This window comes from Strix uralensis, chromosome 17 (assembly GCF_047716275.1).
Source record: "Strix uralensis isolate ZFMK-TIS-50842 chromosome 17, bStrUra1, whole genome shotgun sequence".
NCBI classification, from domain to species: domain Eukaryota; kingdom Metazoa; phylum Chordata; class Aves; order Strigiformes; family Strigidae; genus Strix; species Strix uralensis.
Window position 1 is genome coordinate 12,490,234 of NC_133988.1, and position 27,083 is coordinate 12,517,316.

The 27,083-nt window shown below is 41.8% G+C and overlaps 2 protein-coding genes across 3 annotated transcripts in view; one reads left to right on the top strand and one right to left on the bottom strand.

Moving 5' to 3' along the window:
* TMEM132D (transmembrane protein 132D) overlaps positions 1-24,626 on the top strand; it is a 294,438-nt gene extending 269,812 nt beyond the window's left edge. The window contains exon 11 of the transcript XR_012631298.1: positions 24,540-24,626. The gene's annotated coding sequence lies outside the window, so the exon portion shown is untranslated. The remainder of the gene's footprint in view (positions 1-24,539) is intronic.
* The window catches only part of GLT1D1 (glycosyltransferase 1 domain containing 1), a 68,714-nt gene continuing 52,515 nt past the window's right edge, over positions 10,885-27,083 (bottom strand). Inside the window, exons 12-13 of one of the 2 annotated variants that reach the window (XM_074887193.1) lie at positions 22,918-23,097; positions 10,885-11,197 (exon numbers count right to left, since the gene is read on the bottom strand). In XM_074887193.1, coding sequence (XP_074743294.1) covers positions 22,951-23,097 — 147 coding nt within the window. In that variant the 3' untranslated portion in view covers positions 10,885-11,197; positions 22,918-22,950. Of the gene's footprint in view, positions 11,198-21,676; positions 23,098-27,083 lie in introns of those variants that run through there. The other variant, XM_074887192.1, reaches the window with a different exon arrangement.

Consider the following 27,083-nt stretch of genomic DNA (forward strand, 5'->3'; position numbering starts at 1 on the left):
TGGTCTCCAACAGCCATCATCTTTCTCACGCATAAACAATGACTCTTTCCTGTGAAATTAGTGTTATTGTGCTGTTTGTCTTCTTGGTGAAAGCTTTAAGATAGAGGGAGTTCAATTGTGGCAGCAATAAGGGCCTGAGAAGAGCAGAGCACCTGGTACATCGTGCCCATCATCAGGAGTGTTAGAAGGGCCAAGGTTACATGAGTCAAGCAAGTATCCCTGAAACTGGATAATTTTCTACCTTTTTGCTGATTTGCTGTGAAGACCTCTGTCAACAAATCCTTCATTATGCAGGCCTCCTGCTCCAGCTCTAGCTCTGTGAGGAACAGCAAATTAAGCAGCCCACGTATGTAATATTAATGGCTGGAGAAGCAGCACTGCTGCTCTGTTTGTATGTACTGCCAATGCTCATTAAGAAATTCTTGTCACATTGTAAAGATGGCTGGTAGATTACATATGACAAGTTCCTGCATCTATCTCCTTAAAACAGCCCCTGGAGCCCGGGGGGACACGTTCAGTACTGAACCATGTTTGTTTGCACCATCTACTAGAACTCACTTGCTCCTTGTTTTTGGTGGGTGCAAATGAGGCCTCCTGTAGCATTCCCCTTCTGCAATCAATCACAGATGCTTTTCTAGCTCTGACTCATGTTGTGCCGGCACACTGACGGTAGCTGGATATTAGCTATTTGGTACCTGAATTTTGTGGCACCTGACAGAACTCAAAGCAATATTACCAGCACCAGAAAGCTGCAGCTTTGAAGTGTAACAGGGACTTTGTTTATTCATGTTCAGACCTTTGTTCCTAATAACTAAATTCAAGCTTCCTACAGCTAGTTAACATATTAATGACCTAAAAAACAATCTGAAGAGCTTCACTGCTCAGCCCTGATGATAAAAGACTGAAAAGATGGCTTAGAGTTCCATTTTCAACAATTTACTGAGCTCAGTAAGCACAGATGAACAAAGTGGAGGAGGAATAAGGATAGGAGTAAGGGGACTATACTCTCCATGAGCACTGTTTAGCTCAGCACACACTGGATGTGTCCAGAAACTTTCAGCAGAAGCATGGGTCCAGTGGTAGCTACAGATTTTCCCTGCAGCTTATCCTCCATCTGCTCCTGCATGATTGTGTCTCAGCTTGCTTATACAGGGGCCAAGTGCTAGGAGCTGGTCCTGGGAGCCCCAGCTGCATCCCTGCGTGGCGATGCTCAGCAGCCAAGCACAGAGCAACCTCCTTTCAGTGAGCTGTTGAAATCAGAAGTTCCTCTGAGCAGCTCACCCCTTCTTCCACCCTTGTGCTATGGCATGAGGCCCCACTGCAGATGTGACAGGTATCGCCGCCTACCTCTGCCTGTGCGAGCATTCAGGACTGCCCAAGCTCTTGGGTACCTCACTGGGTGTTAATAGAGAAGTGTGGTCTCAACAGCGGGTGCTAGACCAGTCCCCAGGAGCTTTAGTTATTCTCCCAGCACTGATAATCCATGGGCTCTGCTTTCTCTATTGCACTTTCTGGACTGTTTGCTTAGACTAAAGCCTGCAGGCCTGTGCCCTGCCTGTACTGCTGCACAGTGGGGCCATGGTCTTTGGTGGAAGGTGATGTTGCTACTGCCCCAGACACTGGGATGCTCCCTGACAGGACGATCTGTATCCATGTGCTCTGCTCCTGGTGGGATTGTCCCACCAGTACAGATGCTTCTCATGCTTCCCTGTCTCTCCAGCAAATCCTTTGCCTGAATGACTGCGGACACCCATTTTCCATCCTGTTGTCATCAAGCCAAAACCCCAAATCACTGTGCTCCTCTCTGCCATTAATAACCTTTTACAGCTTTCTTTCGTCAGTCCTCCCTCTCAGGCCTAATCAATAGCTTTGCTCTTAGCGTTTGGCATTCCCTTCTGTTCTGCCAGTCAGGATACCAAGGTCAAATCAGTCCCTTTGTATTTTTCCCTTAAATAAATAATATCAGGCTGCCACATCTTAAAGCAAAATATTTTGTAATATTGAAAAATCCCAAGTATTGATCAGATCTAGCTGCGTACCTAGCTCTCTACACAGCCTGGACTGTAGCCGCAGTACAGCACTCAATAATGTGTCATTTGCAAGACCAGTTCATACAGCTGAAGAGGCATTTTTGGCAGGCTGCATGTGCAGGCTCAGAAAGATTTTTTTCATCACATGACATAGCCCTCACACAATCACGCCAGTCCCTGAAGAGCAATAGGGTTTTAATCAGCTCTTCTAATTGTTTTGTCCCCTGGTCTAGTACAGAGCCAGTGTCCCCCACTCCTAAAGCACCAGTGATGAGGGACTGTAATTGAAGAGGATGCTCTTCTAACCCAATTTTAATATGATTTGTGAGGCTACTGTGGATGATTGCTGCAAAGCAGCAGCAGAGAGGGAGGACAGACAGACAAGCTGAGCATCATTACTCAAATCAGGCCTTAAGCCAGGGGGAATGTCAAGGTTTTGGAGCGAGAGCCATGCCAGAGTGCAGACAAATTTGCTAACAGCTAAATCATGATGCTTTGCTGCTCCTAAAAAACTAACATCACCCACACCTCCTTTGGAGTCACACCCTTCCATCTTGAAAGCCTGGTTCAGCTTCTCACCCCCCCAGAAATGGCCCAGACTATAAACAGCCTCTCCTTCACTTGGGGTGTAGGCTTGGAAGCTCTGTAGGGAACGGAAAAAGAGAAAGCAGCAGAGAGGAGGGGAGAAAGGACAAGCTAAGCTGGGACACGGGGCATTTTGTAGCCTGACCTGTTGGGAAGGGGAACAGTAATAAACGTTGCCATTTCTGGGCTTCATGAGCTGTAAACAGCCCGTCTGTGTAGTGCAGAGTGCCCAGCCCACCCCTGAATGCAGACCTGAGCTGTGAGGAGCGGTCCAGTTGCTGGTAGGACTTGCAATGAGCCCCGTGTCCCCAGCTCAGCCTGCGAAGGGCTGGGCTGTGCCTCATCTGCCTCCTGCCTCTGCTGAGCCTGGGCTGGAGTTGGGCTCTCACCAGCAGAGAGAAGGTCCTCAGTGAAAAGTTGGTGGTTTAATCATGAGCTCCCAATCTGGTACCAGAGAGGGCTGGTGCTTGGGCGTGTTTAATGCGGTTGCAAAGCACAAATCTCTGAGGGAAATGCCTCACTCATTAGTGTTATCTGCTGCTTTGCCTTTGGATGGAAGCACAGGGTGAAAGATTATAATTTTCTGTTATAAGGCAGTAGGAAGCCTTAAAGAATACATATTCATTTATTTCTGTGTGTGTGTATACATATATGCATGCTTTACATATATGTGAAGTAGACTTAATGCTGTCCTCATTTCTAGCATTAATTCATCATTTGCTTACTACAACTTCCCCATCCCCCATTTTCACTTACCTTACTTTGAAGAGCTAGAAATAGCTTGTCAGATTGAGACAGCTCTTGAGAAGTTTAATTTTCCTAATGCTTGTTGGAAATCCCCTTTCTGAATCTGCAGGAATATTAAGGTTCTTAGCGTGAGCTGTGCAGAGAGGGAATTTGCAAGGAGAGCTGTCAGTGAATTGCAGTTGGGTTAGGAGAGGCTTGATGGACAGCACTGATGGGTGCAGGATCTATCTCCCGAGGAGGGAAGGATGCTTGCTGAGCCTGCCGTGGGTGGCAGGGCTGGGAGGGGGTAAGTGCCAACCGCTTGTTTTCTCTCTGCCAGCCCTACAGGGAATATAGGTAGTCAGACAAAATTAGAGCAGCGTCACACAGAGCGTTTACAAGCAAAGGTAACAGTTGTAATGGCTTTTGCTGCTGATTCCCCACCTGGATTTCTAATGTTACTGTTTCTGGCTGTCACAGCTGGTAGGAACTTGTTGTGCCCTGATTCCTGGTTGCCAGAGCGTGCTGCTCCTGCAACAGTGGCCTCTGCAGAAGGGTGCTGCTGCCTTATTGGCTGTGCCCCTGTGCCCGGATGGGGACAACTGGGAAGCCCCTTACAGTGCCAACATCAAAGGGTGCAGGGACAGGCCTAAAAGAAGTTTGAACGGAAGCTTTATTGACAGCACTGAGCATTACCTGAGTGTTCAGTGCCGTTCCCACAAAGGTAGTACTAGTGTGAAGGATTCTTCATATAGAGAGAGGAAATAAAAAGGTATTTTGCAAAGAGCCAGAGAATAACAGGTGTCCCCTAGCTATTGGCAGTGACAGGAAAGCACAGCAATTTGAGAATAGGTAACCTGTCAATGTCTGAATCCTTGTGCTTGGTTCTATGTCCAAACAAAGGTCCCTAGCTCACAAGTGCACATACCAAGGGGGATTGTTCCCCATGCATCATCGAGGGGATATGAATAAGCAGCCACATTTGCAAAAGCAGGGCCCTAGCAAGGACTAGCAAGGTCCACTGAACCGACCCGCTGCAGGTTCAGAACTGGAGGTAAGGCCAGTTGTATCCTGCTGGAGCTGGGCCCCGACCTGGCTGCAGATTGGAGCTTTGCAGTGGCAGGCCCAAGTGTTCTGGCTCTGGGCCTTTTCTATTGCCTGCTATTGCATATATTTTTAATAAAAGGCAGATAATTTGTGAGTGGAAGTGCCAAGCGAGTGTCTTCCTCCTAGTGGGAGGCCAGCAGCTCTGCCTGCTGACGGCTGTCCTCAAGCTGCTCAAACTGCACCATGGGCTCGCACAGGAGTTCAAAGATGCAGGTGTGCAATCAGCCCATTTTCCTCCACCCTAAGCAGAAGCAAAACAGTTAAGTGAGATCAGAAAGGCTGATAATTCCTTCTCCTCCTCTTTTACCACCTGCTATTTTCTTCCTGAGTATTTGGACTCGAAGAATTACTGAAATTAAATATAGCAATTCAGGCTGCCCATTGTTCCCTGCTCTGTAAAGTGCCGAAGTGGCACCTTTGTATTCATCCATCCATCCCCATCTCCTCAGATGTGCTGCTCACACAATAGTTATTGTTGTAGAAGGGACCTGGAATGAGCTCTTGCATTATTCACTTCATTTATTTTGATACAATATTTGGAGCCACTTCATTAAATTCTCTTACAATGTCCTGTCATTTTTTTTACCATCTCCTTGCCAATGCCTGGCTCATACAGATAATATAACAACAATATGGGGTGTGGGAAGGTGGGGGAATAGACTTGTTTTCTATAAAAGGGGATAGCTTTGAATTATTTAATTTGACTTATTGATCTCAGGATTCCCTCCCCCCCTCTTAAAAAAAAAAAAAAAAAAAAAGTACAACTAGCTTGAAACGTATCATTTGCAAGTAGTAGATATGGGCAGTAAATACTCAGGACAATTAAGTCTTGAACAAAGGAAAAAACATACAGCTTTACAGCCAGTGTGTGGATATGCAGAAGAAGATAGGATAGATAAACACCTGTTTACTAGCACTGAAAAATGAACTATAGTCTCTCTCACCTTTTGGTGTTTTCATAGATGCAACAGATCAGTCTCATGATTTTTTTTTTTCTTTTTAATGTTCCAAGTGCTTGTGATCTGAGGAGGAACTGATGTAACACAGCCTCTCTGTTTACTCGGGGCCTGCTGTTTTCCTGGCTTTGCAGAATTTGTCAGAGCTGCCAGGGATGGCAGGGAGCTTTCCTCCCAGGTGTGGCTTGTAAATTGCCCCAAGGGAAGGGGTAGACTTTGGCTCAGCAGTTCAGACTCTCCAGTGAGCAGGATGGATGTTGAAGACATGAGTTTTGTACAATGGAGCTCAGAAAATGAACACACTGCAATTTTTCTCAGGTTGTTTTTTCCCAGGCTTTCTATCCTGCCTCCTCATAACAACAGTCCACGCAATATTTAATATTCAAAGGCATAAGAGCTCCCCTAAACTTGCCGTTTGGTTACATTTTAAGCAGCTTTACAAGATTACCTGTGTCCTTCCCTTTCCTCCAAGCTCTCCCCACACACCTTGTCATTAAACCACAGTGAAGGCAGCAGCCTCCAGCTGCCCCAGCACTTACTTCTGAGAGGGGAAACTCTTGCGAACTTCTGGAGGGGCTTCATAGATGTAGACTGAAAACATAGGGGAGCAGCAAAACATCAACCAACATGACCTTCCAGAAACTGGGGGTCTGATAGCGATATGTGGGAACCTGATAGTGTCAGGCCTAATCAACAGCAGTTTACTCAGCCACAGGGTGCTCTCCACAACGTTCTAGCTTTTGCACAAGGGACGGCTCTTCTGTCCCTGTTATGAACAGATATAATAACACTACTAAATGATCTCCTTTCCCATATGTGAATAACCCTGTATGGGTATGACGTGCCTGTGGTCCTGTCTGTCTGTGTGTGCACAGCTCTATGTCACAAGTGGCATCACTTCTGGTGTAGACAAGACCCAAGTGATCAGATCTCACAGGTTTTTGGAGGTCCTCTTACACTGTGAGGAGTCTGGCCCGCAGTTTGGGCATGCTGCTAGAAACCTTGCAGTTGTGAGCAGTTTATTACAATGTAAAACAGCAGCAGCTAGGAGAAGTGAGGAAATAAAAGAGAAATAATTCCAAAAAGATTAGGTCAGAGCAGTCAAATAAGCCAAAACTTTTCAGGGCTAAGAAGCATTTGGTCCTTGTAAGTGGAGAAAGTGATGCCCAGGACCCTCCACGAAGCCCAGCCGTGCTGCAGAGAAGCCCGTCCTGCTCCTCGAATTACTGCACAGAAAATGCTTTCTGGCAATTTAACATTAAAATGTCAGAACATTGTGGCTCTGGGGACATCCACAGCTGATGGAGTGTGTGTCCGCTGTCTGGGAATTGGAGTCTAGACTTCTGTAGGTGGTTGTCTGAAAAAAAAGCAATAAGTAAAAAACCCACCACCACCAAATAAATATATTGCATCCATGGGGCTGTGGTGGTGCCTTGAGCATTGTCTTGGCCAGGACATTCAGGAGTGAACTGTAGCCCCAGCTTAGGCTCTGGCTCTGTAACCACACATGCTTTTCATTTTAAGCACATAATTAAGCTTATAGGAGTAATAGAGCTAGCCCTGTGTTTACCCAACATATGTAAACAGATATTAGGTTTCACCTGTTTGTCCATATATTTATCTTTGCTGTTCACCATCCAAGCCAAAATACCCAAGGAAAGGTATGTACTTGATTGGACTGAAAAATAAACAGTAATCTGGAGGTAACTCTAGATCTCAATGAATTAGAAACACCTAGCTATAATTTTACTGCTGGAGAATATGCTTTCTTGGACTGTCCCTGGACACAAAGAGCTGTAGTGGAAGAATCAGACTCTGAACTCCTGTGGCAATTAAGCCAGTAGGTCTCGAGCAGGAGCCACAGAGGTGAGGAAACCTTAGGCCAGACCAAAAGGAACTGCTTAATGCAATATACTTATGAACCTTTGGGACAACTACTGTAAATATGAGACTGAAAGAACTAATTGTGATGATGGGAGAGGTAAAGACTTGATAATTTATCATTTTCTGTGACAGTAGCACTAATAAAAGCTTGTGGTTTCCACATGTATATTTTTGGCACTGCAGAGAAGCTTCTGGCCACTGCAACACCCAAGAGCTGGGGGTGCATGCTCTCCTCCCAGCCTTTTAATGCGGGCTTTCTGCAGCAGCATAAATTTCCTTCTGTGACAGATGAGAGCCACTGAGCCGAAGGCAGCCAAACCTCTTTTTCATCCTAATTGCTCTGCGGCCCGTTCCTCCTTCAAAAAGTGCCATTACTGAAATATTGCAGTGACCATAAATTTTGTATGTATTGAGAGAGTAGCATGATTATTTGGCTGTTTAGACTATATTTGCCCCTAAATGCAGAGCACGGTTGATATCTGAACCTTGTGTGTTGATTCATTGATTGCATTTAGTCAAGAGGCTGGGACAGCTTTTTTGAAACAAGGTATTAACAGCAACTTCCTTTTAAAGGTTATCATTAATTATTTGCCTTCTCAGTGGTGCTAGGTTTTTACTAGCTAGCAGGAAGGGCTTGGGGCTTGCCTTTTCCTAGAGTCCCCTGGAAGTTGTGCCTGGCTGGATGGCACTGGTGGTTCCATGGTCGCTGGCAGCTCTATTTGGGGACAGCTCAGGGAGGACAGTGTTGATGATTAAACAGAGCCCTTGCAAGGGCTAGAGAGGGGGGCCCTTATGACCTTTGGACCTCTAACCAGTATGTGATACGTACAGTACAGGAAAGCATCTCAGAGTTTCTCTTCCTTTTTTTTTTTTTTTTTGAGCTGCTGTTGCGTTTCACTTCTCTTAATTGAGATGTTTCAGCATCTCATGCTGTGTGTTTGGGGGAATCTGACATGATCACAGTTGCTTTGACATGTGGTGCCAAGACAGAGCAAGGCAGTAGTAATTTCCACCTGGTTTTTGTTCCTTTCTTTAACCATATCTGTTGCTATCACATTTGAGCTCTTGAGCACCAAAATGTGAGAGGCAGGCAGGCCCAGGTGTTACAGCTATGCAAACCAGGGAAAGTTTCAGCTTGTAAAGTCTTGGTTTGCTCTGTGGTTGGGGTTTTTTAAGATGTTTTTCCCGATGGAAATGAATTTTCAATATAAAATAAAATGCTTTCGTTTTGGAAATGTCTTATGAGAATTTTTCCATAGCATTTTGGAGAGTTGAGGGTTTTTTTGCCTTTTAAATAACCTTAATTAGGTAAAGCTGGACTCAAAAGGCTTCATTTGCAACTGTTCAAACTTTTTCTGGTGGAAATAGTAGAGGTGGGTGATTAAAACTAATATTTTATGGGGTTTTGTAAGTTAATTAATCATCCACATGTTGGTTTACTTCAGTTTAAATTACCATAGAGGGACCAGGAAAGGGCTAATAAGGAGCACAGTCTGTGCTTCCAACCTCCAAAGGCAGTCCTATTTCCAATGGGCAATTTGTTATGTTAATAGATGGACATTTAAATGTTTGGTGTGGAAGAGAAAAAAAGAACACTTCACTGGTTGCAGCATAAACCAGTTTTTGGGTCATTCATAATCTTCATGTAGAAGTCAATTAAAGATCTTACTGGAAAGCAGAGGTTCATGGGACAAAAGTCTGCTCCTCATTTATCAGTTGTAGAAAGACTGTTTCCCATCAAAGTCAACACAGAGTAATTCCACAGAGCTTTCTCCTGTGGTGACAATTATTTTAATTACTCTAGTGACAGATGAATTCTTTTCTAATTTTTAGTATATACAATATTACCATATAGCAACTACTTGGGTTTTTTAAAGCCTTGTGAGCTGTATCATGGTTGGCATCATTTTGCAGCTAAGCCTTCCCACAGGCTGCCTGGCACCAGCTGTACTTACGTGCACACCCATTTCCAAACAAGACCCACAGATGCCTCGTGGGATAAAAGGGAGGGAAACAATAATATCATGGGCATATGCCCTTCTCCCCAACAGTACTTATCACCTCAGGAAACAAACAACCAAAACCCCCGGGTAAACACAGCCCCAGTCCGAGGCCATCAGAGCCAGGCGCAGGGCGGAAGGTGTCAGCTCCCCAGGGATGAACCTGTTTTCTCACGTTTCACTTGGGCTCCCTGGCCCCCCTGAGCTGGTGCAGCTGTAGATGCTGTTTTCATCCTCACCGAGCTGTGATTGTGCTGATTTGTGCCCGGAACATCTTTCATCCGCGAGCTCCGAGCTGCCACAGCAGCAAACAGCTGTTCCCACAGCCCCCATCCCTGCGATGTGCTGCATCTTGCTGACAAATTTGCCTGTTGAGGCAGAGAGAGGAAAGTGGGTTTTATTTTTCTCTGGGTCGGGCTGTGAGAGATACACAGGCGAGTGTGGGCAGGAGCCCTTGGGCTGGGCCAGGCTGGGACAGTGGGGTGGCACAGCCAAACCCCATCCCGGGGCAGGTGAGGTTGTGAGGGTGGGCAGCTTAACGGTGGGGGGAAAGCAGCCATGCAGCACTGGCAATAGCTTTTCCTGCTAATTTTTCTTTTAATTACAAATGCCTGTTTCGGTTGCAAGGCACTTTGATTTGGGAAATATTCTCTTTCAACTATTACAGCAAAGTGCAACATTTCCAACTGGTCTTTTGCCTGGTAAACACCATTTTATTAAGTCTGTTTTTTCTTTTTTTTTAAATGACTATCAAGACAGTTGCTGATTTAGTCCTTTTTTACGTCTGAAGACACAGCTATCACTGCTGTTATTAGTACCCTCTAACTCTGCTGACATCCATGATCAAAATTAACTTTTATTACCATATCCTTTTGACAAGTTTGTTTTATTCTAGTAGGCATCAGATGTTTTCTAGTAAAGAGTTCAGGTTTTTAAACAGACTTAAAAGGCCTCTGACAGCACCCCTGTGAGCTACCTCTGCTGCGGATCTGGTTTCCAAAGGCGCAGAGCAGGGCTGTGGGTCTCCATCACAGACAGACAGGTTTTGTGTTCCTAAAACCTGCCAGGGAGCTAATTCCCCTCTTGGTTTTGGAGCTGCAACACTCAGGCACTGATGGACTGGGGAGAGAACTCAGTCCCACACAGCTGCCTGGGAAGCGGAGCTCATGTGCCCGCACGGAGTTACAGGCTGGCTAACAGCCCGATCTGCTGGTGCTGGAGCTCGAACCGCAGCTCGGGGAGCAGAGGTGGAGTGGGTGTCCGATCCTCAGCTTTGAATAGCTGCTAAAGCAAAGCCAGTGTCCTCAACAGACCGGTCTACTCTGCATGGCTGTGCTAAATTTTCAGCCTCTAGCAGGTGTTGGGCAGCAAAAAAGAGTGAGAAATGAAATGTTTTCAGAAGTGTAGGACTTCTTGTCTTCCTCTTCGCTCCAGCCATTGCCTCCCAATCACACTGGTTCAGAAACGGAAGAGGATTCAGAGAGGGGAATGATTTAAAAACTGGAAAACATCTCAGAGAAAGAGAGAGTCCCAGAAAGAGAGAGTCCATGCTGTGTATCACAGGGAGCTTATGTGGTGCTTTGATCACAATCCGTAAGTACTTACGCAGTGAACATAAATTTGAACACACTCTTTAATCCATAGGCAAAGACATGACCATCAGGCTATGAAGCAGTAGCTGTACAAATGCAGACCAGAAACAAGTTTCTTATGGCGTGGGAGCAAGTTACCAAGGATTGCAACAGGTTTATCACTCATGTTTTTAGATGTTTTTCTGGAGACAATGTTCTGGTTCAGGTGCTGCCACCAGGCAGGACGTAGGAAGTCAGAAGGTCTCAGCTCTGCAGAAGTTTGACTTAGATGACCGTGGTGCTTTCTTTTGGTCTCAAAACAAATAATCTGATAGTGTCTGTAGGAAAAAGGCAAAAAAATAACGTTCTCAGCTCTTATTCAGCTTTAATTCCTTTGAAAAGGAACTATGTTATATCTAAGGCATGCTGAGGACTGGTTTTAATCTGATGCAAGTACATGGACTGCAGTCACGTCATTTCTCATTTCACTGAGGTTAACTGAGAATATGTTTCAAACTATATATTGCTCATTGCCCATGAAAAGGCCTGACACAGAGTTCACTGAAGTATGATTCCCACAGACTTCAGTGAGCGCTAAATCCTTCAGAGCTAAATTCAAATTTTAGCTACACCAGAGCACACCCGAATGGTGTTACCTGCAGCGTTCACTTTGGTTTTCAGCATCACCGTATTTGAGCAGCTCAGAGTTTCCTGTTACTCTTGCCTCACAGCATTCCCATGAAATAGGGGCAGTCATCTCCTGTGCAAGCTTGGCCACACCAGGCAGGCTGTGCTGCAGCCAAGAACTGAACTCATATCTCACAAACGCTAGTCCAGAGCCTTAAATGTGAGCTTATTCCTCATTTTGGGGTAAACCAAAATAGACAAAAAAAAAAAAAAAAAAAATTTTGGAGTAAACCACTCCAGTCTGGCCATAGTTATTTTCATATACCATTGCATTTTCTTGCTAAATGTCTGGTCTTTCAGAATTACATTAACCTTTGTTTTGTTGGTGGTTTCAACTTGGTAGTAGGGATAGAAACTCAGACAGCCATCTTCAGCTTTTAATAAGAGTCAAGCAGTGGTGATGAAATTGCACGTTTTGAATAATTCTGTGTGTTTTCTCACTAGAATACTGAGCCACAGCCTTAACCTTCCCAGTAGTTCATGGCACTTACAGCTGAGTTATTTGATTAAAATATTATTTTTACCAGTACTTGAAAGTACTGCAGCAATCTGATTTATTCTCATTGTTAGTGCTTGTTTGTTTAGTCTTTCAGATGAAATGAATTTACCATTCATTTAGTACTAATGCCAAGGGAACTATTGTATTCAAAAATAATGGAGCACAATATGCAGCAAAACATGGGTATTTTGCTCACGCAGTTGCATATATACACAATGGAAATTATTTGGTGGCTTAGGGTGTTAATCTGCTTCCTCTGTGAATGAGTACTTGCAGCTTTTGTATCAGCCCACAGTTATCCCCCGTTCCACAGAGGCAGTCGGTGTATCCAAGGCCAGAGATAGAGCTTTTCACTCTGGGGTTACATGCCAAGTGTTGTCACAAATAAATGACAATGCACTTGTCACAACAGCTCTTTTCTGCAAAATCTGGATTTCTCTGAATTTTCTGTTGGCCTGAAAAATACGGGGGAACTAAAGAGATGGAACATTTAAAATCCTCGGTTTTAAAGCAGTAGTCAGTGTTGAGTGCACGGTTTATGACACAAAGGTCTGATTTCAGAGGTGTACCATGCAGTCAATATTCTTAATAAAACCAGTGGGAGATAGCAATCCCACTGAAAATCAGGCCCTGATTCCTTGGAGCAAAGACACACGGAAAAGCTACTTGTAGCCTGGCATCTATTCTGCACTCCCCAAATCTGAACTCAAGGTCTAAGCCATTAGAGTCCTTCCAGAATGTCTTTGCAAGGCTTATCCTCTTTAATAATTTTTTTTTTTTTTTTACATTTCTTAACAAGATACTGCCAGTTGCATATGTTGTTCAAAATGTAGCTTACACTTGTTACGTATATGGGTACTCAATCACACATAAAACTTAATGTAATTGAATTTTAACACTGCCGTAACAAAATTTGACTTTTCTCGTTAAAAGTAAAATCTCACTTATTTCAGACTACTAGGCAGAGAGGTTCTAACCCTGGAACGTGTTGCAGAGAAAACTGGCAATAAACAAAGGGAAAAGCAGCGAAAGCATCACCGGCATATCCTCATAATTGCATTTATATTAAGGGGCTCATCTATTTTTCTCCCTTCGAACAGATGAAACAACAAGGTTTTATTTAAAATAAGTTTATCTTGCTCAGTGTTTAATGGCTTGAAGTTAAAGCCCAGAGGGATAATATGACTTATTTTCTCTTATTTTCTAAAGCAGAGATGTTACACAAATCTCTCCAACTGGTTCAGCCAGATTCCCAAATCTTCCCCTGAAAAATATGTGCAGCAACTTGATTTTAATACCTCCCCAACACACATGAGGGTGTACCTGATTTTCCTGTTCTGGGCAGACACCTACTTCAGCTGTAAACTCTTCTGACATTTCTGACGGAGATAATTATAGTGCTCTGGGGGACTTTTGGCCTTACCAAAAATAGATGGGAACAGGGAGACATGCATTTACAGGCAAAACTAAGAAGATGCTGGGGAGAATAGCATCTATATTATGTGACAGCTTCTGAAAGAGCATCACAAAAGTGTCTGCTTCATTTCCAGGCTTTCATTTTTTTTCACTTCCCATGATTAAATTTCTGTCTTCCTGGAAATCTTCCAATATCAAGACACATTAACGGAAGCCCTTGCATGCACATTACTTGTTTGTGTGACAACTGTAGTGGAGCGGGAACGCATTTTACATCAGGTGATCCAGTGTGACTCCTTAGGAAGGTCCCAGTAAATATGTTCTGACTCTTACACACCTGCACTGTGCAAACCTAAGGATGGATACAGGTTTCTGTGGGATTTGAGCTCAAGCCATCAAGTTGTGTTTGCTTAAAGTAGAATCCTGATTTGCTGTAATTCAGGAAACAAACTTTTCTTCAATTAAAGGAAAGTTACCTGTTGTTAATTTTTATAAAATAGTCAGATTACATTTCCTTCCCCAAATCTTATAGCAAAAATGATGCATTTATTAATAGTTTAAAATGTATTTAAATACAGAAAAATTAGTAACCAAGAAAAAAAGTATTGTTGATGGGAAGAATGCAAGCTAGACTGTGCCTAAAGCCTGGGGAACACCTCTGCTGGTGGTTATCTGTAGCTGTGTTCACTGGATGGACACATGGCATTGCCTGCTCTTCCTGTTAGATCTGCCATCCGAATGGCTGTACCCCTGTGTCACACAGCTGCCCAGCCTAGGTCAAGAAAAGCTTAGAGGTATTTGTAGCTAGTTCCACTGCTATCTCATTGGTGCACACATGACAATAACCCTTTGCACACCACATGTGCAGGATATTGCTTTCACCTGCAGAGTTCACAAGGGCTTAGAGTTTTTCTCGCCCCTGGGGTATCTGTTTCCTGTGGCTCCTCCTTCAGGTGTCCTCCAGTCCTGAACACCTTGTCAGAAAGTTGGTTCCTGAATTTGGGGTGGAATCTATCTTACTGAGATGTGGGTGTCAGAAAGGTCTCACCCTCCTTTTAATGGAGACAAACATCTTCACTGGGTGAACCATTCTCACCTAAGGTTGCGTTGATGAACTGTCGTTTTGATGAGGCCTGTGCTCTCCACTCACCATAAAGGAAATGAGGACAAACAGTTTTCTAAATTTATGAGATTCTCACATGAAGGTGAGATTAATCTTGTTAACCATAAAGTAGTTTAGACTAAATCAGTTCCTGACTATTTGTCTTCATGCAGAAATTCCCCTGCTGAGGATTCATTTCTCTTCCATGGGTCCAAGATTGCCTCTGCTTGTTTCTTTGCAGGCAGGATAAGCACTTGTTCTCCCTTTCTCCCTCCAGCTGAGCCGCTGTGTGTGTCCAGCACTGGCACCAATTGCAGTATCTACCACTGCCCCTTCTTGCCAGACTGGCTCAGGCACGTTGCCCTCACCCGTTCTTGGCCTTCCAAGTTCATATTCAGGAATTTGGCCTCTTCTGAGATAGGTCAGAGTTTCATGAAAACTTCCCATTTTCCCCTGAGCTGCCCACTGACTCTATAGATGCCAGCTGAACCTTGGTGCATCTCCGTTAGCTGGTTTTTAATGTACTCATTCAATTAACTGCCTGGGGCTGGGACTGAAGACGTTAAACAAGACACATAAATAGGAGCCATCCATGAGAATTAATGACTGCTACTCAAAAGCTACAAACCTGAGGATTGAATTTTCCTGTTTAAAAATGGGATTTAACTTTACCAGTGTTAGCAGCATGAGGTAGGAGTGCAGTGACAATAGAGACTGAGTGTCTTAGACTGGTCCTTCCATGTAAAGCCTGATGAAGCTGGGATCTTACAGTGTGATCAGCTGTATGATGAAGCTTTGTTTCCATGGGATGAAAGCAGTTGGTCTCAGCAGTCTCAACCTGGTCCTTAGGAACAAGCATTTACATTCAGTCCCAACAAAAACCCTGGTGCTGTGGTTCACTGGGGTGAAGAGAGATCACAGACCGGGACCAGAGGATTTATTCTAGTCCAGCGAATGACTTGCTGGGTGATATGTTCCCTTCCACACAACAGGTCAGCCCTCCCCAGTCTGCTCTGCTGTCTCCTGGCGTGACATTTAGAACGATGTTTCATTGCACTGACAAAACCCAAGTGAGTGCTAAACTATTAACAGGCTGGAGCTCCTGCAGTGACCTGTAGAGGCATGTGCAGCCATTGGTCACCAGGAGATCCCAGCCTCACAGAACAAAGAGTCTAAACGGCACTTTTCTTTTAAGGAGGAAAAGAAAAAGAAGTCCTTGGTTTGCAATCTAACCTGCTGGAGAAGGGAATTAAAGTTCTACAAATTGGTCTTCTCCTTATTCTCAAAACAAATGCAAACTTCTTGAAAGACATCAGTAATAATCCTTCAAAGCTTCCCCTGCTTAGCAGAGAGAGGGGTTGAGGATACACCTTTCTACTTTGGCTGACTGTCTCATTTCATTCATGGGTTTCACTGTATGTCCACGGGCATGTCTACAGCTCCCACTTCTCAGCAGTACAGAGTGCCCAGTGCTCTGAGCTACTGCTGCAAGGGCATCCCATATCTGAGCTGGGTTAGGTGACTCAATCCTGCTGTAGAGCTGCCTGTTGGCAAAATATAAGATCGGCAAGCAGTGGGATAAAAGGACAGAAGTCGCTTCAGAGTGGAACAATGTTACCTTAACAATGACGGCTGGGAGACTTCCCCCTCGTGCACGCTTAAACACATCCTGATGTTTTATTCAAACAAATGACGTGCAGGGACAAATGTTTTAAGAGTGGAAGGGATAGAAAAATGATCTCCTTAAGCTACATAACAGTAACTAAAAAGGATGGAAGATGCACTAAGTAACTAGATGCATAATACTCCAGGGACACCTTGGAGCATTTCCCAAGGCTACAACAATAAGAGATGTAATTAGTAAGAAACAGTAAATATAAAGCTGAAGATGAGCTACAGGCTTTGTGAAAGACTTTAAACCTGTTCAGAACAGAATCATTACTAGGGTCATACTGAGATCAGAAAGAGAGTGAAATGCTATTAAGAGATGATGAATATTCAGAACATGTAATACTAATGTTCTCCTATTCCAGAAAATGGTTATTAAATTTCCCCATTGCCTCTTACTTTGCTATACTTTCATACAGAAAAAGATGCAACTTTTTTGCCTGACTTGCAGTGCAGTCTGTAAATAGCTATATTGTCACTAATACTTGGCCAAGGCAAACTTATTTTAAATCACATTACAAAGTGTGAGTCAGCCTTTAATGCCTGCCTTTACGTCAGATAGCACCTTGTAATCCAACAGTTGCTGATGCTCTTTCAGCAACAAGAGATAATGCCACGATGGTGTCACAGTCTGACTCCGAATTCAGCGGTTGGCTTCTAAATAGGGACTGAAGTGCTAATATTTTGTACCGTTACTACTTCATTAGTGTGTTACCTTTACAGCCTTACCTTGCTCTTCAAGTAACTGTTGTCATTGCTAGATTATTCCAGGTACATAAATAGGGATTGTAAAGTCAATAGCTACTGCCAATAGTATTTATTATTTCTGCTGTAGACTAGAACTCTGTTGTGCTAAAAGCCACACAGGTAGCCTGCAGCCTCCTCAAAAGCACTGAGCCCTAGTGCGAAAGAGTATGGGCAAGCACAGCCTCTGGAAAGCACAGCAATTACTTAGGTGACTCAGGTAGGCACTGCAGTGGGTGATGCAAGGTGTGAACACTTGTACAAGAATTTATATATTTTTTAATTGCAGGTAACTTCTTACTTAAACATATTTTTAAAAGAAAGAAGTTAGGAAAGAAGCTAGGAGGCTGTAAGGGATGGCAAAGGCCATGCTCCAAGCATATAAGCTTTTGATATATTACTCAAGTTAAATTAAAGATTCCGTAAATCATTTCACTTCATTAAAGCCACTAAAATAACAGTGCAACTTTTCAATGGCAGGGATTAATTTTCGAAGCAGTACAGGGGCATTTAGTTTCAATGCCTGATGTAACTTGATTGAATCAGACAAATGAAGTAAGTGACCTCTATCTAGCAAGGTTATAGTTATAGCTGGACTTATGTCTTAAGAAGATTTGTGCTGAAGTACACAAGAATGGAAATTGCAATGCAAGAAGCATACTAAAATATAAAAGAGGTGATACGACGTGCTTCTAGAGTAGGCAGGGGTAAAGGGTGCTGTAGGGGTGTTTTAAATGCTGTTTCAGGTTAGGTGTCCACAACTATGATTTCTCAGTAACCAGATGTTCTCTGCTATTCTTATTAAAATGTATTGTTTAATTTTAAACAAATGTTTTAAATTAGCCTAATGGTAATGCTCTAGGGAAAATTAATTTCTAGAATAATTTTTCAGGCAGTGGACAAAACAAATGCTGGCCTACATTTTTGGAAAGGATGAGAGATTTCAAGTGCCCTCAATATTTAATACCTAAAATTAGAGGTCATAGGAACGACATGGACTAGTTGATGAAAATATGGTTCATTTAAAGAGGATTAAATTGCACATAAAAATCACCCCTTTAGAAAATTTAGATTGTTTTTAAAAAAAACAGAAATCATAGTTTTATCTTACTGTTTGCTTTTATATTGGTGACCATAAATCTCTTTTTTTTAATAGTAGATCCTTTACTCTACAATTCTAACTGCAATTAAGACTTTTGAAGATCAAGACTTTCCTTTGGCTATGTCAAGCATCTAGGAAGACATGTGCAAGGCAATACCAAGCAATTGCAGCTCAGGCTATAGAGACCTGGGGTTTAAGTTTCAAACATTAAAGCAACTGGGCTTGGACCAACCAGGCAGAGGAGGGTGGAAGTGAAATAAATTCTGGAGTGATGAAATTACTTTGGACAACTTAATGAAAAAAAATGCTGAGATCCCACTGAGCCATTAAATGATTGATTTCCACATGGAAGCACCCATCTCCTCTGACAAGCCTTTGACAAAACTGTTTCTTTATTTTCATGTGGAACGGTTCTTGACCAAAAGATTAAAAAGACTGAGGGGAGAAAAGGACAGAATGGGTTATGAGCCCAATAGACAGGAGAAAATATGCTGAAAAAGACGACTGAAGTACTTGTGCATTCATTAAACATAAAGGTAGCATTTGCAGGTATTTGAATTGCTTAATATTCAGGCTAAGTCGATGTTAAATTATATAGGAACACAAATACTTTTAAATATTCCAATATATAATTTAACATTTTCTTTTGACGGCTGTCTTTGAGTTCTGCTATGTCAAGTAGGTTAATGGCAAAACATCAACACTAATTTCCCTGAGATCACCAAGTAACAACCTTTTGCTAATCTGGAGCTCTGAAGTTCTGTTAGAACTTGACATCACAATGGTCAGCATCAGACTGCAAGTGGCATCCCAAAGGGCTCTGAATTAAGCTGTTGGCTCCCCAAAGTGATCATGGCTGAACATGTAGGAGTCCTGCAAACCTTGGCATCCCTGATAACTTGTAACAGTCAACTTTGGCTGCGTGCAAAAGCTGAATTTAAAATGTTAATGGCTCTAAATGCCATGTCACTTTAATTATTTTTGTAGCTCAGTCTCCCCAGATATAGCCTTTTCTAAAATATTGAAAGAATGTGCTAATATACTTAGAGCCATCGTCATACTCCAGTTCCTTCCTCTGATGCCTTTTGTTTCATTCATGACTTCTTAAGTCTGAAATACTCTGAATATTTCTAAAATGAGCTGTAATGAGTCCAAAGAGAAAAGTTTGACTTTTGTTTTCTTTAAATCCTTAGAGATATGTATCTAAATCCTTTCCCTAGTTCTATCAGACTACATTATTCCCTCCAGACACACTGTATAGTCCACCTCTAAGGCGCTCTGGTTATTGCCAAGATAAGCTAGTTCAGATCAGTACAATCTGTTTTCCCAAAGGCTGGTGTTCAGAGCCAGCTGCTGATTGCGCTACTGGCAAAGGACAAGAGCTTGACAAATTTTGTGCTCGCTCAAGGAAGCGAAGACCCCCTTGCTTCCTACCGAGACCCTTTATAAGGGGTAAGACCACTTGCCTGTTAATGCTCTCCCAGGCAGGGCAGAGACAGAGGAAAGGAGTGCAGTGTTGGCTCCACTTGCTGGGGAGAATAGCAGAGCCAAGACTGTGGAGGTGGGAGCTGGTAAATCCTTGCTGGTTTAAGCCAACAGGAACTTTATGCCTGGGAGCAGACAGAAATGGGAAGGCTTAACTCAGTATCAGTGTTCCTAGTGCATACACTGGTTAAGTCTGTAATGGGAATGTAGAAACTAACTCTAAAAATTGGAATATGTATGCTCTAGGTCTAATTAAAATGAAATCCTAATTCAGGAAGCTCTCATTCCACACACCACAGGCTCTAGCTGGGTTTTGCCACACACTACCAAATTGTCTCCATTTCTGAAGTAATCCTGCCAAGAAAGGAAACAGCATAGTAGCACCCATTGTACAGGTCCACTGCTTTCATTCAGTTCCTGTGGATTCAACAGCAGAATTAATTGCAAAATAAAATGCATGTAATTGGATTAATTAACACTACATTTCAAGGTCCTGAAATACTGAATTAGCCGTGGGGTAAATGCACAATGAAGGTTTTTCCTGCAAACAGAACAAGTGCTATTTTTGGAGCTGTATCTGTATCTCATCGAGGTGTGCCTTGCTTAAAAAGCTGCTAGGATACGAAATGGGGCTTTGAAGGGGGAAGATAAATGCCATAATTAGGGCTGCAGGACAACAAAAGGATTATTCTTAAATATAAAGTCATTTGAGTGAAGTTGCTTGAAAGATAATTATACCTGAAATTGCTTGCATGGGTCTAATATTTTTGTTACAAGGACTTACAAGACTCATTGAATATTTATGGGCCTGGAACATAAGACTGGATGAAATTTAAAACATAAATTCAATAGCAATTTATTATTATGAAATTCCCTAGCAGTTGTTGCCCCAACCTTTTAGCCTTAATAGACAGGCTTCATGTTGCAGAACACAAGCCCATGTGATAAATGATATCAAAGCTGAATGCCCTTGATTGATGAACGCTGCCTCATTTGATGACTGTAAAACAGTCCCGAGGGCTGATCTCATCACTATTTTGGTTGTTTTCTTTTTTTCCCTTAATGCATATATTGCAGAATGGTTGTTGTGCTTCTGGTATGGTTATCACATGCAAATGAGCATGCTGTTTCCCAGATGCAGATTTCATATTTATAGATTAAATACAGCCTGAAAAATCGTATGTTAATTACATTCTGAGGGTGTAGCAGAATTTCTCACTTGAACATGTTTTGTTTTGCTGGAAATAGCACAAATTCCAGATCAATGTATTTAGTTGCTTGAAGCTTGGTAATAAATATATCACGCTTTAGAAAAAGCTTTCTAATCGTTACTCATTTACCATTAGCTAAATGCTTAGAATTCTATCTCACATTATGTATTTGTTTATTTGTTTTTAATAATCTGTATTTTTCAGAAGACAACCAATACTATAGGAAGGGGGGTGGGGGAATGGCTGAAGATCAAAGCCAAACAAGCGGATTCTCAGAGATGCACTGGCAGAGGAGATCTGTGAGATGTTTTGAGAGGAACAGGACTCCGTGCAGTCAGCTGTTAGCTATAAATGGTCTTTTTTTTTTTTTTCTATTGCTTATAAAGGTCCCATACCATGTATATCATGCTGAAAATCCATGTTGTAGGGGTTCCTCCTTTAGTACATAGTTTGCTGTGGCCAAAAGAGACACCACCATCCCACGAAATGCCTCATTACTCACTGGTGACGGAGATGCCCAAAGAAATATGGGTCCTCCTAAGGCAGCAGGGAAAACCCAAGAGGCTGATTCAGTTGCAGATTTAGAAACTGTTCAGTGGTAGATGTTGGCTGGTGGCTTTTAAACTGAGAACTAACACAGATGTAATTACATCCCACCCTGTCAAAGGACACGCCAGAAATATTTAGGAAAAATGTGCTCAAAAGGGACTGTAGCAATTCTTGGATTTCAAATCAGGCCAGTTTTGCCCTTGAGGATTGTGTTATCGAAGGCAATGCTGAGCAGAAGTGCATTACAATAAAGGGGGGAAATTCTGGAGAAGTCAATATATGACATTCAAATTACTTTCTTGTTTACTGTCCCAACAGTTGCAAAACATCAAAAATAAAGAGGAAAGCTTAAAATACACAGCAAACTTCATTATTACAAAGAAAACTCTGACACAACAGCCATTCAAATCAATACAAAACATCTCACTGGTTCTCACTGGGGGGCAGGATCAAGCCTATACAAAGTTTCCTACTAAGTAGTTAAAAATATGACCCTCTTTTTTTCTATAAATCTAAGTCCTTTGGTGACCAATTATGGATTCAAAGATATGTCCATAATCACTGGGCTGGCAGGAATGATTAGCATGGACTTCAAGCACGATAAGTCTCACTTTAAAACAGCCTGCTGAAGTATATTACAATATATCCTGAAAGCCACAAACAAAAACGAACAGTACCAAAATACATAGTAAATTGAAAATAACTTTTCCCCCCCTTCATCCCTTTTCACAGCTCTCATAAATCTATTAGTAAATAAGTAAATCACAGAGGTACCAAAAAAACTGGCAAACTAAGAGGTAGTTTATGTAACAAAGCACCTCTGTCTGCAAGCACATCTTGCTGCTGTGGGCAGCACTGTGCTGTTCTGGAATCTGAAGCCATGTACGGCTGTCGGGTGCTGTGCCAACCCTACTGCTCTAGTCCCTGGACCCAAGAAAAAATGCAGGCATAGGACTGCTTGGCCATATCAGCTTATCTGAAAGCAATTCAGATACTTAGAGGGCAGTACAAGACATGCCCCTATACTCCTCACCTTCCCCAAGCATCAACACTGCTTTTTGGCCCCCTGATCATTAAGCAGTCAACAGATATGTTGATCTTTCAGTTCTAAGAAAGCTTTCATCTTAGTAATTTTATACTCTGTTTATATAACTAATCTTGGCTTTATGAACATAAATGTGCATGTCACATGTACCTGAATACATTCACATTGGTATAACTGGAAAGAAAACTGCTATTGCAGTTTGGTTAGGAGGCAACATGATCAGAACATCTGATGTAAGCTCTATGTGGTGGAGTGCTCCACTGAGTACAAGGAGTCATCCCCCCTTTGAGGCCTCACAACAAAAATTTTGTGTCTGCTCAAGGAGTGTATTTCTCCTATGTGATCTTACAAAATAATACTGGTCTGTGATGAATTGGTACACTAGAGACAGTGTGCTGAATTAGATAAATGTGATAGTTTGAAGTAGCAGGCAACTCCTGTGATGTTGGTATGTTTGAATAGAATAATAATGCATGTTGGACTATCTCTTCTAAAAAGAAACCAAGAGAAACCCAAATCTAATTACATATCCATCATTAAAGTGCTCTACATAGACTGCTGGTATCAGCTGTAGTCCTGCAATTCACTGGAGCCTTAGGACAAGATTCTGGTAGGCTTTTCTTTCACTTTCCCATGAATGATGTTTCTTCACGTAGTCTTTGGCTCTTGTTACAATTTCTCTTTCCATAATGGGGTCATTCATCAAACTCTTGGACAGCACAACAAACTCCTAAAAAAGATAAAGAAAATAATAAGTTAAAAGTTCCTTGAAGTTCTAATGATACTGAAATAGATTGTACCCATATCTTGATTTCAGTAAAGCAGTTCAACTGTGAGCCAATATATGAAGCTGTTCAAAGTAATTTTTCAAGGTCAACTACCAGTTTATTTATAAACAATGATCAATAAATAATTATTTTATATATTATTTTACACAGCCCACCAACTAAGACATTTAAATCAACGACAATTCCAAGACCATTATGACAAATATGAGCAACAAATTTAATGATACAGAAATTGTTTGCCTACCCAAGTGTTAGAAAACCAGGCTGGTTATAAATTAAATAACTCACCTCGTCTCCTGCATGGAGGACAACTCGAATCAGATGTTTGATCTCAGCTAAGCTAAACCTGTATCTTTTTGCTACTGTGACATCTTTAGTTAAATTTTATGGTAAGACTAAAAAACTCACTACATAAATATAGTCACTGTATAAAGGTAAGAGCAGGCATGCAGCAACAAGCTGTTCCGGAGTAGTTGCACCTGAGCAGTTACAGATACAGCAGCGTTAGCTCAACAAGCTCTGCAAAAAAAGCCATATATGAATTTCCTTTAACTTTACTGGGCTAAATACTAGACCTCACAGATTAGAACTAGTCCTTTGCCTGCTCCTCTGCCACTCTAATTTAGTTCTAGGGAAGAGAAATTGTGAACTTCAAACACGTGAAAGGAGATTTGATGTCTGAACTAATCTATTCTGAGCAGCTGGTCTAATTTTCTATCAAGAGTCAACTTCCAATACTTCAGCTTGATTACAAATGTGCTCAGATCTTTGCAAAATAGTGTCTTCATTCAGCTCAGAAAAGCAGATAGCTGTTGTGTCAATGGAAAATTGAGATAAAGCATTACTACACAATTGGTAGTGAAGATCAGTGCATAGGGATGTGGGGGACAAAAAGGATGGGAGAAGGAGATATCTTATGTACACATTCTGCCAGCTATGAAAGGAAAAAAAAATCACAAATAAGACCAGAGTTCATATCAGCACTAGGTGAACTAGCAAACTATACTTGAAAACCTAAGTATACAGTGTGTATAAATACACACACAGATATAAAATCTTTGGTCACCACAGAATCAATGTTGCTGTTGCAATGCAAGTGATGGCTATGCATAATACATAACTATAATGTGACCCCTGGGAAACACTGATATGTGAAATCACATTGAACATGTTATAATCACTGCTTTGACTCACTGACAAGAAAAACTATCAATATATGCATCACTGCCATGAAATTTAAATAGTCAGTGATGCACATCAGTTCTGCTGGAAAGGTCGGTAACTAGGTAATAGAATAAGATGATTTTAATATATGCATATTAACAATAACCTCTCATTTCACATAAAATCAGTACTGCTTTTAATCTTTACTCTGTCCACACAGCACTGAAAGAGCAGTCTCTGGAATAGCCATGAGGGCCACATGCTTCGTGTCCAGCCTGCTTTCCATCCACAGCTGCCTTGTGTTCAGGTATGTGCTAATTTAACTCCTGTATTCAGTTCCTTACTAGGGACCCATGTGGTCTGAGGGGGCTGTTTTCTGACTGCTTGTGAGGCTGCCCCTAAAGATTGGTGAGGCTGGTCTAGAGAGTACCCCAAGGCTGCATCTACCAGCCACTGCAGACACAGCCAATGGCTCCAGCTTTAGAGACACGTTCTTTTCCTTCCTCCGTATCTGCCAGGAATACAGAAGAGGGAAGGTGGGAAAGTCTTACATGACTTATGCTGGTTTCATCCAATTGCCTGTATAATCACAGTAATAAATACTGTTCACACTGAACTACATTCCAACTTTAATTTTATGCTCCTGTGGAGGATTTTATTTAAAGTAATGTTTAAAAATAATTTATGTAAATTACCAAAGAACAGAAGCAGCAGTGTAACATTTCTTGACAGGTAGTCCTATTAGCATTCTTTTAAAATGTGGATACAGAGGACAAAAACTTGCAAACATGTAAATGATAGAAGAAATGACATCCTTATTCACAGTTCCAATACTTAATGCTGGGGATAATTTCAGGAAAATGCCAAACTGAGTCCAAAGCATAAAAGTAGAGAAACTGCAGGAGAGAGAAACAGCAAATGGAAAAATACCAGGAGACGGAGAATAAGGACTTCTCAGCTTTATCCCCACTTCTTCTGCTAATCAAATGTGACCACCTACAAGTCACTTGCAATCTGACTGGAAGCCAATGGGAAGATTCACTCTGACTTATCTGGGTTTTCCCTCATACCCTTCAAGCAGCTGGCTTAGCTTGTTTTCAGTTTTGGATGCTCAGCTTTAGATAGCAATAACTTCATTTTTCAGGTGTCTTCCTTAACTCCAACTGACTTGCATTTCAGTTGTAGTTTTGTGGTAAGTCTGAAGCATGGGCTACCACTTGCAGAATGAAGACAATCAGAACTCAGACTCTTGCAGAAAATCGACCATTTAATTTTTCTTTTCTAGGAGCCTATGATATACAAACTACTTGCGGTGTGATAACATGTCTCTTTATCAGCTGTTATGCTGTAAATATTTGTGATATTTGCACAAATATTTGTGCACTCTCATATTTTGTTGCAGATGGGAAGTAAGCTTCACTTTTGGTGAAAGAGGGGCAAAACTCACAAATATTTTTCAATTATCAAACATAAGGGTATGCATTTCAGCAGCCAAAATGAAGGAGGTGATACGCATGCTAACTTCTTACTTAGGGGATATTCACATTTCTAATAAGCCTTTTGTTCACATACAGAAATTGGTATAATTACTATGCATTTCACAGAAAAACACAGTGTAAAAGTTGAAGCTCAGTAGTTAGCCACAATCCATAAAAAACAGGATAGGAGACCATCTTATGCACATCCAGAACTGATATTACATGTACCCTTTTTATGGGTAGTACTTCACCTCAAACATAGGCATTTTTTAACAGCAACATCCATAATACAATTTTTTCGTGGTAAATTGACCAATCATCTTTAAAGAAAATGTCAGCTCCTTTATATAGTGCCTAGAAGAAATTCTGTATAATAATTTTTAGAGACCCAGAAATACAGGTACGTGGAAGATAAAGCTGGAAAATGAGTGCACTGAGTAAAAAGAATGAATATTTCTTCAATTACCATGAGAACTACACCAGTGCCACAGCTCACACATAATGAAAATAAGATGCATGGTTAATATATTATTTATATAATGAAAGTAAGTCTGCAATTAAACCATTTCATATCAGCTTCAGCAGATAAAAGAACATGATTCTTAAACAACAGAGAATCACCCCAGGGAAGGTGAACGCCAGATGTAAATTCAGAATAGTGACAGATCTACCTAGTGGCAAGCAAAGCTCAGAATTTGGCTGGCACATCTGTGTACTTCACAGGGCAATGGGCCAGTATTTCTAGGGGAGTATAAACAGTGATTGCTGGCACTGCCAAAAATTGCAAATTAGTCTATTCAGCGTGAAGGTTCAAAGGTCTAAAAACTTCGGCTATATTCTGGCTTGAAGCCCTGGTAGAAATGGCATTGACCTGTGTTTGGCAGAGGAGACCAATGTGCCTTCACTGTATTGCTGCCTGTACTCAGCTGAGCTGCGTTTCCCTCTTACCACTTCAAAAGTTGTCTCTGCTAACAGTAGTCTTTCCAGGTCCCGCTCCCTCTCAAACTCTGTTTAAGCTTGGCCCCTCTCTTATTGGCTTTGAACTTTATTTACCTCCTTCTGTTTATTTAGCTCCTTCTGTGAGCTTTTATAGATGATGAACATATAATTTTGAAACTTAGGATGCTGAATAACTCTTTGTGTCTTCCCTTTTAACATGGTTTTGCATTATTTATTACCCTATTCTTATCTCTTACTTATTTTCTTATTTTAGGTCCCATTAACTCAGCGTTAAATATTCCCTAAACTTGCAAATTCAGGTAGTGGCAGGATCAAACTATGATTTA